Source organism: Cynoglossus semilaevis, chromosome 9 (assembly GCF_000523025.1).
Source record: "Cynoglossus semilaevis isolate Cse_v1.0 chromosome 9, Cse_v1.0, whole genome shotgun sequence".
Lineage (NCBI taxonomy): Eukaryota > Metazoa > Chordata > Actinopteri > Pleuronectiformes > Cynoglossidae > Cynoglossus > Cynoglossus semilaevis.
The window spans coordinates 16,009,539-16,021,342 of record NC_024315.1 but is presented as its reverse complement, the minus strand read 5'-3'; the positions used below and the strand labels follow the sequence as shown (position 1 = coordinate 16,021,342).

At 40.9% G+C, this 11,804-nt stretch overlaps 1 protein-coding gene and 1 long non-coding RNA gene across 3 annotated transcripts in view; one reads left to right on the top strand and one right to left on the bottom strand.

Moving 5' to 3' along the window:
• Positions 1 to 2,257: 2,257 nt before the first annotated feature.
• LOC103384154 (uncharacterized) lies at positions 2,258 to 7,356 on the top strand. 2 transcript variants are annotated; one of them, XR_003050608.1, is made up of 3 exons: positions 2,258 to 2,472; positions 4,044 to 4,191; positions 6,030 to 7,356. It is a non-coding gene; the product is annotated as an uncharacterized LOC103384154 (long non-coding RNA). The 2 variants fall into 2 exon arrangements; XR_522077.3 differs by lacking the exon at positions 2,258 to 2,472 and adding an exon at positions 2,502 to 2,610.
• Positions 7,357 to 7,735: 379 nt separating this feature from the next.
• utp6 (UTP6 small subunit processome component) overlaps positions 7,736 to 11,804 on the bottom strand; it is a 7,321-nt gene continuing 3,252 nt past the window's right edge. Inside the window, 9 exon segments of the mRNA XM_008317555.2 lie at positions 7,736 to 8,125; positions 8,803 to 8,875; positions 9,194 to 9,260; positions 9,393 to 9,502; positions 9,848 to 9,928; positions 10,586 to 10,765; positions 11,123 to 11,200; positions 11,282 to 11,361; positions 11,639 to 11,804. The exon segment at positions 11,639 to 11,804 is cut by the window's right edge and continues 4 nt beyond it. Coding sequence (XP_008315777.1) covers positions 7,971 to 8,125; positions 8,803 to 8,875; positions 9,194 to 9,260; positions 9,393 to 9,502; positions 9,848 to 9,928; positions 10,586 to 10,765; positions 11,123 to 11,200; positions 11,282 to 11,361; positions 11,639 to 11,804 — 990 coding nt within the window. The 3' untranslated portion in view covers positions 7,736 to 7,970.

The following is an 11,804-nucleotide window of genomic DNA, read 5'->3' as shown; positions in this document are numbered from 1 at the left end:
CAGCGAGGCTTGTGTCAAGTGTGTGTCAACTCTCCTCCAACTTCAGTCCAAGTCAATATGTTTAGAAGAACCGGCAGGCATGTAAAAACAAATGACTTGACAGTGATCTGTAAAACCCCACAGCTGACTCATTATCAGGTGCTAACTTTGTCTAAGGACAAATTATTTATGTTACGTGGACTCACGCCCTCTGTGATGTCAGGAAAGTGATTCCTTTACACGGCTGTTTTAGGAATGTTATAATAACCCGAGAGGCTTTGTGTCTTTAAAATAAATAACTATCATGCTGTGGTGAATATCTCAGCTTCGTGTCACTTGCAGCATGGGGATGTCACCTCAGCTTTTCCATTCCTTTAATTATATAAAGCATCTCGTGTCAGGATGCAAAATTAATTAGTGAAGTGTATTTATGGCCTGTTAGGGTCAGGACAGATTAGAAAGTGCACTGCAGAGCACCCTTTCCCTCACTTCACACATTTGCTCAACATTAGAGAGAACGGTACCATTTTTGACAACTGTTGATGGTGTAGAGGTCGGGTTACAAGAAGCTACTGCAGTTTGTTGGGATTGAAGACAGTTTAAGTATGTGATCTCTGAGGAGATCTCTGAAATATACAGTAGTAGTTTATTCACGTTGATAATAATATCATGGCACTATGTTTTTATTTAAAAAATAAAGTTTAAAAGCAGCCACACAAACAGGGAAGTGCAGCAGAGTTTTTTAGCTTTCTGTTTTTGAGTTAATCAACACTGCATGTTTGAAAGAAAGTTTTTCTGTGTCCCACACCCTCTCCTAGCTGTTAACAACTGGGCTGCTTAATGCAACTATTTTAGTGGACCCTCAGTTGACAGCATCTTTTGAAAATCCAATTCAAATTCAAATTCTCTAACAACGTGCTAAATACTCTCTGTTTTTTAATAGATGTTTATACTGGCACAGGCCCCGCGGACAAGCAGCCTATAAAGAAGAATAAGCATTGACTCACTCTTTCTTCTTTCTTTTTTGTTTTAAAAATGCCAAAGTTTCCCTGAAAAGCCTAGATCTTTAAAATACAATGATCTCTGTGGATATTTATTTATATATGTGTATTTATATGCTTGTATATGTTTATATATACGTATGTATGTATGCATCTATGCGAGTTTCAAATATATATTCAGCATATATAAAAACCATCGTTCGACACATCGTGGTTTTAATGTGAGGTGTACCACTCAGTACTATGGCGACTTTTAAATAGGGCAGCGAAGTGTGCAGACTAATTCGGTGGTCACATGAGCCAGAAACTGGGACTTTGTAGGCCAGTTGAATTAATTAAGGACTCACCTTGCCCGCAAAGACCCAACCTCTGACGCACCATCATCATCAGTCGCTCCTACAGCTGGGCGCCTTAGGTGGAGGAAACCCCCAGACTCTACCTCTGCCTACCAGAAGTTTCTATTTGTACGCCAAACATTTTACTTGAAGACCAGGTGTGGTCGTCGGTGTGAGCGGTTTCAACTGTAAACATTCCTATACATACCCTCTCCTCCCGGGCAGGTGTCTGCAGCGTTCCGTAGACACACGGTGACCTGCGTAAAACGCGCCCCGATTGTCTGTCTGGTTGGCTGTCTGGAGAAAATCGCGTCTACCACCAGTACCACTGCCTCACCAGTGCGGTCTGATCACATGGCGTGGCACACATGCCAATTTAAGCAATATTTTCCCTTTAGGGTGGTGAAGTGTCTTTGAAAAATCGGTTAATCGGTCTTGTCTTCCGTTCCCCCTGGAGATGAAACAGCGTCGTAGCTTCAATCAGTCTTCTCACTCGCCCTTTAAAGCAAACATTCTGTGTTCTCCACGGAGATGTCCCCGGTGCGTCCCGAGCACCCAGGCTTCCACCCTATATCCTCTCTGGATAGAAGCGACAGGAAGACCGGGCTGTCTGACAGGAGACACCGGTCCACTGCCTGTGCCTTGCTGCAGCCTCGATAATGTGAACAGAATATTCCCAAACTGCTGAAAGGAGAAGAAGATATATGTTGCTACGCCCTCGTGTTGGGCCCTCCCCAAAATGGACCGGCGCTAAGTGGCAACCTGGTTATTTTCAGAGCGTCACTGGCCCGTCTCCAAATAGCCTATAGGTTTCCGTCGGGAGCGCAGAGATCCCATGTCCCCAAATATTGGGAAAGAACGGACACGTTTCAGAAACGGCAAAGAGCATTGCATGGAGAAACATCCCAGCAGAAGTGTTTTGCCCCTAACGGCACACATTCTTGTGGCTTTGGTTTGTATGTTCTTTTTCGGGTCGACCAGACCCGTGATGCGCGATAGGCGGCGGCACCAGGAGACTCGCCCGCAGTTCTCTGGAGGTGTTTCCCCCAGTATCGCTGCTGGTGGGGAGTTGTATTCATCCCAGGTTCATCTCACCTCTCCTGTTACCCACCTCACAAACCTGCAACATGTTAGTATGCTGCGACCCCTGCTGGCAGGTAAGAGGCACATCTATCTATCTTTCTGTCTGTCTGTCACCGGTTTATGGATTCTGGATCTTGAAGTGTTAGCGTATGTGTTCTGTTCGTGGTTTCTCCCACCAGATTGATGAAATTCCGTTTCATCAATTCCATGTGGTACGTTATTATCATGCACACTGTTATTATGTTTTAGGTGCACCTTGTTCCGTCTAATATGGTAGACCGTAGGCCTCTGTGAAGTCTCATGTACAACTTTTCGAGTTTCAAGCCGCTAACAGGCCTTCCTAATATCAGCCACCACATTTCCTGTTAATATTCCATGAATATACTACAGTGAACATGATCTTAAAAATCAAATAAATAAACATTATATATATTTTAATCAATCAATGTATTTATTGTAGTATTTATCAACCATAATCCAAAGCTAAAGTATACCACCCTGGCCGTAAATAGGATGACACGTTATTGTTGAGAGTTAATGACCACTCCAGATATAATCATAAAATGATATGGGTTATTTTAACAAACACTTAAATGCTGACAATGATTCCCTTAGTTTCCCATTACACTAATACTACACATAATTGGTTGTATTAAGAGGGCTAAAAAAAACCTACTCGCTCTCCTAGCATGTAGCAAAGATACGATAAACCTTAAAATAAATAAATATAATATATATAAATTATAAAATTTGAATTAATAGTAAATGAACAGCTGTTTCTGTTGACAAATTCAAGGAAAGAATCTTAGTTATTTATTCCACTGTCATGTCACTACAATTGAAGTCAATAGATTAACTTCTCTATACAAATCAGTGATTATTATTGTTGACGCCTATTATCATAAAAACCGACATCAGCATAACTTGTTTAAATTTAAAATTGTGTATTGGTTCCGTCCTGACCGGTGTCCGTTCATCAAATCCTTCCCCCTCCCTGCTGTCGTCGCGTTGAAACCTGTTCAAGAGAGCAGTGAGCAGTCACTGAGGTTAGGCTACGGTTCCTTCAAAATAAATAAAAAATAATAATAAATATAAATAACAAATGTTATAATTTAACAAAAAAAATACAAGGCAGGCCTAAATAAATCAGATTTTAGGGACGGTGTGACCATTAATTAGACGTGACGATTGACATTTATAAAATGGAAAGTTACTTTTTCATTTAATCTAAAAATGTACAACGCTGGGAGAAATTACTAGGCTATGTACGACCTTTTAAGACCGGAATGTGAAAAATAGGTAAGAATAAGTGAAGGAAGATCTTTAAAGAAACAACGTGATTATTTGCTTTTTTATTTTATAATTTATTTTGCAATTTATTTTAAAGTTTCTACTGCTGTATTTTCTCTGGATGGATATACAGTAGTTATACATTGTGATACATATCAGTCATGTGTATAATATGGTATCCATTTATGCACATGTGTATGTATAATATGTGCTGAGTACTGCGACATATGTAATACACTAGCCTATATGCCCTCCGTTTCGGAGGTATAAAGTTAAGTGATTTTTATAAACGACGTTATTCATGTTGACGGTTTTATTTTGAAAGTTATGACCGGATGTGTTGTCTGTGGTCTAGGTTGGCTTGACATTACAATGGCAATGTCGGACTCTGGTAAATGACAGGAAAAATCTGGCTTCTCTTAAGCCACATTAAACTCAACAACAACAGCAGGACGGATGTTAATCATCATCAAGATCATCTCAGTCACAGCGGACGCCTGGAGGTGGGTCACCATCCGATTGTACAGTCCTACAGACTACACTGTGTTTTGTGTGAGGCGTCCTGTTCTTCAGCTGTGTGGGAGAGATCGTGCGTGCGTGTAGCTGATCAAATGTCACATCATGTGATCGATGTCATCCAGTGCCGAAGTGTTTGACCACATATTTGTCATGCTTTAATGACGTAAGCTGGTGTCGATGGAGCCAGACCGAGACAGAGAGCAACGTTATTATCTTTAAAAAACCAAACCTTTAGAGGTAGGCCGCCTAAGAACAAAGTTTTAGAGAAAACACACTCATATATATATTTTATTGAGAAAAAGTGAATATTAGTGAATCTTATCAAATCGATACATACTCATAATATGTAAAGGTTTAACAAATTTAAAGTGGTTATTTTAAATAATGTCTTTTATTTTATGTAAATCCTTTTTCGAGTCATGGTGGCAGCTGGAGCCAATCACAGCAGTCACTGGACAAAGGCAGGTTCACCCACCCTGGGTGTTTCACCAGTGTATTACTGGAGGGATCTGTAATATAACTGTATCATATAATTATAATGAGGCTCATGGAAAGAGTCATCGAATGGAGGCAACAGCGAGACGCTCAGATCAGTGAGGGGCAGTTAGGGCCAAGTTCAGAGAAGGTCAGATGGAGTTGCTCTGTGTCTCTGTGGGTTTAGTTAAAGCTGATGACGGTTTCCTGTGGAGCAGCTGTGGAACCATGTAATAGAGTCAGCACGTGTGCAACACCAGTGGGGCTGTGTTTGGGTGTTCACAGATGGGTGAACGGTATCAGCCCACTTTTGTTGCTGTGATGATGGACTGGTTGACAGATGGTCCGTGAATGGACCCTGATGTTTGTAGATGACATACTTGACTGTGGTGAGAGCACGGAGCAGGTGCAAGGAAAACCTGCGGAGGTGGAGGCTTGAGACAAGAGACAAGAGGAATCCAGGTCAGCAGGAGCAAGACACAGTACATGTGTGTAAATGAGAGTGGGGGAAGTGGAAAGATAAAGCTACATGGAGCAGAGGTAGTAAAAGTACACGACTTATACAGTATTTGATGTCCCATTCCAGAGTAACAGCACAAACCAGGCAGGTAAAGGGAACAGAGAGGGTGGATTGGATAGAAACACCAACAAAACAAAAGGGAAGGTTTACAAGACCGTAGTGAGACCTGCTATGATATATGGTTTAGAGACAGTGGTTCTGTGTAGTTGACGCAAGTGTTTCTCACTAGAGATTTTCAAAAGGATGGACAGGAGTGAGTCAGATCAGAGGAACTGTCAGGGTGAATCGGTTTGGAGACAAAGTTGGACATGTGTTGAAGAGAGGGAGTTAATCTGTTGGAGATGTAGCTGTGAGACAAGGTGAAAAGTGGAAGACCTCAGAGAATGCTTATAGATGTAGTGAAACACAGGGGTGTTTGGTGTAACAGTAGAGGGGGCTGGTGATCCACTGTGGTGACTCCTGAAGAGAGCAGCCACAAGAAGAAGATAAGGCCAAGCATGAATGGGATTTTCAGTCCTCCTGCCTGGGTTGCTCATGTCTTAATGAGCCTTTTAAATATTAGTAACAATCTGGATGTAGGTAAACATAGATAAACATTGTTTAAATTGGCAGCAACATGTGGTGTTGACTAAAGACCAATCTGTTGTTATCTAGGTTCTCTGGTGACTCAATCATTAATAAGAGATAAGATTCATCTGTTTAATGCAGTTTCAAAAAATGAATGATTAACAAATGTCATTTGATGATTGATTGAACCCGTGGTCAATGTTTCAGGGTTCAGGCCTCGTCTCTGAAATAATGGTCACTCTCTTCTCTGGTGTTCTGTAGTGCATTGGTTCCAGTGAGCAGTGAATGCAGTGACCTCCCAGCGGGTGGCGCTCTCCATGGTTTCGGCCACCATGAAAGCAGCAGTGGATGCAGTATGGGCAGTGTGGAGCATCGTAGCCTCCATTTATGACTACATTCACACTAAAGCGATGGAAGAGCGCATCCACGCCCTGGAGCATGTCATCACCATTCACCAGTGTGTGATTGGGCTGCTGTCTGCTGGTATACTGGTGCTCTTCACTTACATCCTAATGAAGAAGGTCTGAATGGGTGACAGGAAGTCAGACTGCAGCGTTGCTCATGAAGGCGGACACAGAAGGGAAGTTCCTTCTTTGGATATTCCTGTACTGACGTACAAGAGCTGAAGGGTACTGGTATTTATTAATGGTTTGGTCAATATGGAGATTGTAGTGGGCCAACTGTACATGGGCACAAGGTCTGTTCACTGACAATTAAAATGTCATCTACTGTATATGCTTTTTCAAAAGGTACGTAGTAAAAATAAGTGCCTAATTAGGTGGAGCACAGGGTGTAGCTGTTAAGGCCAGTCCAAATAGTTATTCAGTCTGCTCTCAGTTTTCATCTGTAACTGACGTTCTTTTTCCAGTCCTGTGCGTTGAAATCGCTAAAATTTGTAACATGTCTGTTCATCCATCTTCCAAAGAAGGTTCGTCTTGACACCTGCCTTAAAACAGACTTTGTTTTACATTAAGTCTGATAATTATACATTATCAGACTTCTATAGCTTTGACGTACAGTGAAGAAATTCATTTGGACCACGTCTCTCTACGGCTCAGCATATCACCTACCTCCATCACGCCCTTCCACTTGCTTCTTTTCTTGCGCTGCAACCATTACCATGTCTTTCCTCACATTGTCCAGTGTACCATGTCTCCTCAACCTTCCAGCTGCGTTAATCTCTCCAAACCTCTTTAAATTTCAGTTGTCTGTTGGTGATGATGATTTGTTGATGCTGTCCACCCATGTCACTCCTCATGATATTGACATCATCTTTAACTCGTCCACCTCCAGCTCATCACAGTCTTTCATACGGTGCCGTCTCCAAACTCATTAGCGTCCTTTAAACATGCTATTTTACTGTTACTGACCCACATCTGTTGTCCACCCCCGGCCCTTTATCCTCTACCATAAAATTGCTTATTTTGTAACATTTTGTTGTGGTGTAAATCTAATGCAGGACTAGGATCAGACGTCTGCCATCACTGTCCATGTGTGAAATGTTTTTCATGCAGAGGTAATAAAACTGTTTACATTAAGGTATACCAAGTCTGGAGACTATTTCTCATCCACTTGGTATTATTGGAAAGTGAAGAGTTGTTGTGCCGTTTTTAAACTATTCCAAGCTGAGGTCTCCAACTCCTGGCTCTCGGCCCACTTCCAGCCGGCGAACCCCCCAGATCTGGTGAGTAATTCGATGTCAGAAATGATTTAATTTGGCTTGAGGGTTTTTCTCAACTTTTAAGTTTTGTTTGTTCTTTTAACCCTATTTTTACCTAAATATCAGAGGCTTTTTTTTATTCAACATCGATCATCGGCGCCCTAGTGGAATAACATTGATAACAGTGGCCCTCAGCTCACCTGAGTTCGACAGCACTGCTTTAAAAATCTGTACATGACAAGATTAGACGTAAAATAAGTTTCAATTGTCTCACAGGAAATTCAAGAGATCACAAAAATTAAAGCAGTTTTTCTATAATAATTTTAATTTTTTATAATGTCAAAATATGTCAAACTTTAGCATTTAACTGTATCCCTGGACTTTCCTCCCTCAGTGGGTCAAAGTTATAAACAACCACTACAAATCTGTGTCTAAACAGTTGAACGTGTCACATTTCTTTTTTTAATGAATTGATAACAGGAAACGTGAAAGATAAAGAGAAAAATCCCGAGCCGACAAGACAACACAGAACAGGGAAACACTCATAAGTGTCCGGTCTGCAGCAGAGTGTATTTGGAGGTGAATCTCTCCACGCTTTCACCTTCTAGAAACTTCATGGCTCGCCAGTGGATTTTGCCAGAGTTCTCGGGCTGACCACCTGGTCCCAGCTCCTCCTGGATGTACTGCAGCCACAAATCTGGAGGCAGCAGATATAAAAGGCGATGAGTTTCAAGGTGAGATAATCATTTTGTAACTGAATAATTAAATTTGACCAATGAATTAAATGTACTGCTGCAACAAATTCCTGTAACTTGGTTAAAACAATATTTATTAATGTAATATATCTTTTCTTTTCGTTCTATATTCAGTATGAGGATGAGAGACTGTCCCTTTGGCTTCGCTGCCTCCATGTGGAGGTGGACTGTCGTGGCCAGCAATGAATAAGTCAAGGTGGGCACAGTTCTTCTCCTACAGTGTGATGTGTGGTGTGATGTTGCATATTAATCATTTGATCGTGATGATGAACGGTCAGTGTTTGGAAGAAGGGAAGTTTCCAACTGGACTTCATCATGAGCAGCTGATCTTAGTTTCATGTCACAAGTTTCACTTCATGATGACACTTAATTCAGGTTATATAAGAAATACATATTAAATACATTATAGTTACAAATTGATGTCCACACTCCAGTATGGTGTGGATGTCATGTATAAACACATGGAATCTTTGCTTTTTTAAAACATTTTTTGATTATCTAATCAAGTTATTGAAATAATTAGGTAATTTTGTAATGTATTTTTTTACAAAGGGTAACAGGAGAGGGGAAAGATAATTTAACAAAGACCAGGCCCACGTGTTGAACAGTAAAGACTCACTTTCATCTGTTGTGCCGAACTCCTGCAAAGCCCTTTCATAGTAATCCCTCAGATAGTTCATCCTGGGTGTTTCCTAAAAAAAGACAAACAGTGAGCGCCAAAGAAAAAGGATCTAACGTTGTTAGGAATCTGAATTCTGAACTTTATTGGGTAAGTAGTATTTAATTTACTACTACTACTACTTACTAGCAATTTGTTTAGAAAGACCTGCATTCATTAAAAATAAATACCAACTATACTGTGGTGACATTAAGTGCTATAGGTTGTCTTTCATTTTAATTCCATTGCAAGGATCTCAAGTGCTATAGGTTGTCTTTCATTTTAATTCTATTGCAAGGATCGTTTGAGCACAACTTTCGGGCACGTGGGAAACAAATGTGGGTTTTCATACTTGGTCCTTCTCTATTTGAATCATCTTGATGAAAAAGGCCTTGGACAGAGGGCGGATTTCCTGTAAGCTACAAGAAAGAAGAAAAAAAAGAAATCAGTTCATGACATACACAGTAAGTTCATTTGCCACCACCTTTTTGGGTTGTTCTTTATCATTCAAATTAAAAACATCACAAGCGGCCGGTGTAGTTTATGTTCACCTAGTAAAGATCTTCCTGGCTTTCTTATAGCCTCCTGTGGTATAGGACCAACTCAGGTAGCAATCCTTTATCTCCATGGAAACAGCTGGAACACCACACCGCAGAGCAGCCTGGAAGGAGACGGAAGGAAAAAACTATCTGTGTGGGGAATGCTCTTTGGAGTGAGCAGATATCACACTGGACAAATCAGGTTTCATTAAAGGGTACAGTTGTGTTTACACAACGACTATACGACACGATACGTCTATAGTAGGCCTCCGGATAGAGAGTGTAAACCTGGAGCAAACAAAATGTGTATCTAAACACAGCCACAGAACAGGAGTCGTATGGAGTGTAAAAAAGACACTAACACAAGAAGAATTTGAACTGGAAGTTCAGAAAACTTGACATGAACCCACAGGGTATGGGTTTAAAGCTGTGAACAAACTGAAAAAGGTCAGAGATGGCTAACTGACCTTGAAGACAGCCTCTGTTTGTGCAGGACTCTGGTTGGCTGTGCTCCACTGGATCTGTAGCTTCCAGAGTGTCAGACTCTCCTGTCAGAGTGAGACAACAAAGATTTGGTTTAACAACTGATTATCTTAAAATGGAAGAGTTGCATCCAATCTGAGCAGTCTGCATCAACTCTTCATTTCATACACTAAACAAATAGTAGTTGAAACTCTTACAAAATAATTAACCTTACTTTCCATCTAATTTTTTTACATATCTTATTTTTACTATTTACTGTATCTTCCAGACTATACATTTTCACGTTTGTTATTTTCACACTGACAGCCGCTAGAGGGCACTCTAGCTGGCTGGTACGTGTCTTTTTATTCTTCATTATGCATATTTTGGCTGGTGTGACTTATAGTCCGGGAAATACGGCACTATAATGTGAACATACTTTATAGATAGATTGTATGATGGTGTACTGATTAAATGCATGTAGCTGTATGGCACCATATTTAATTCTTACAGTATGTGACCAGTACTACACAATATGTAGATGTGTATACATTTTATTTTTTTATTGTAATGGCTCATGATCGACCTGCAGTCCCTTTGTGATCTACTGGTAGATCCTTATCTACGTATTCAACAGGCCCGCTTTGGTGCATTGATACATACAAAACATTGGAGAAGAGAAAATGTAGGCCAAGGAAATGACGGCAGCACACCACAGTGGTGCTCCACGCATGCGTACATACCTTGGGATTTATATGTTTCAGTGCCTCCTGGAGTAGACTGCCAACGTTATCACTGCCCAGCTCCATTAGTGTCTGCAGACTGAGGTTCCACACCGACACTGACTGACTGAAGCGTTGCATGGCCGCCATGGCAACCCTCTCTGCTCCCTCAGCGTCTCCAGATGAGAGCAGGATCTGAAGCTGGTCACAGGTGAACAACATGTTCACATTTATCATACCACAGATGACATATACTGCAACACGGCGCCCTCTACCTTCAAGAACTTAGACATTTGACTCTCAGGTATGAACAGTGTCTATCTTATTATGAGGTAAAACACCTGAAATGTGTTCAATGTCACACATACTATGTTTTAAGACAAAGTTCAACTCGTCAATTTGTATATCCTGTTAGTATGTTTCAACCTAACAACTGTATTGTACTTTATTTATGTTATTGATTATCATGGGCCTAGATTTGATCCAAATCCAAATCTCAAACTAAATATCGTAACAACATTATGGTTCCCTGTGACAAAGTGAATGAATTTGTCTCACCCAGTTCTTATAATAATCTTCTTTCAACAGTGTGGAGTCATGAGCACGCTGCAGCACTGCCAACAGCCTGGCCTTCCTCTGTCAAAGTAAAACCACACAAGGTAAAACTTCCACAGTTCATACCGTACCTCTTACAGTGATACAATGCATTTTTCTTACCTTTTCCTTTAGTTCCTCGACATTTGTCTTTCTTTTCAGCCTTTCCAAACAGAACACCACGTAGCAGGTCCACATGGGTTCTGAGACAAAAATTAGTTCATGCAGTAAAACTAACCATAATTGAGATTAAGCAGATTTCTGCCATACATATAGAAATGACACCAATTATATTATGGTACATGTTGCTAAGCAGCAGCAAACAGGGATGATTTATTACTGAGAGAATTGGTGTAGGTTTTTTGAAATACTAAAAAATAGTCTGTGCAGAAGTGAGGTCCAAAATGAATTAGTCCTTAGAGAAATGGTCCAAACATCCATAAGCGTGTGTTCTCAGTGTATGCACGTATAAAGTAGTACCACTGTTAAGGCTTTTGATGCCCTCCTCATAGACCTGGGAACATCGCTCCTCTGTTCGGATCATATCCGAGGCTCGGCCTTTGGCCGTCTGCAGTTCCTCCCCAGCACTGGGAGCCTCCAGCTCCCTTCTGGCCATAAAATCCCACGTCAGAGCTTCTTCTGTGTA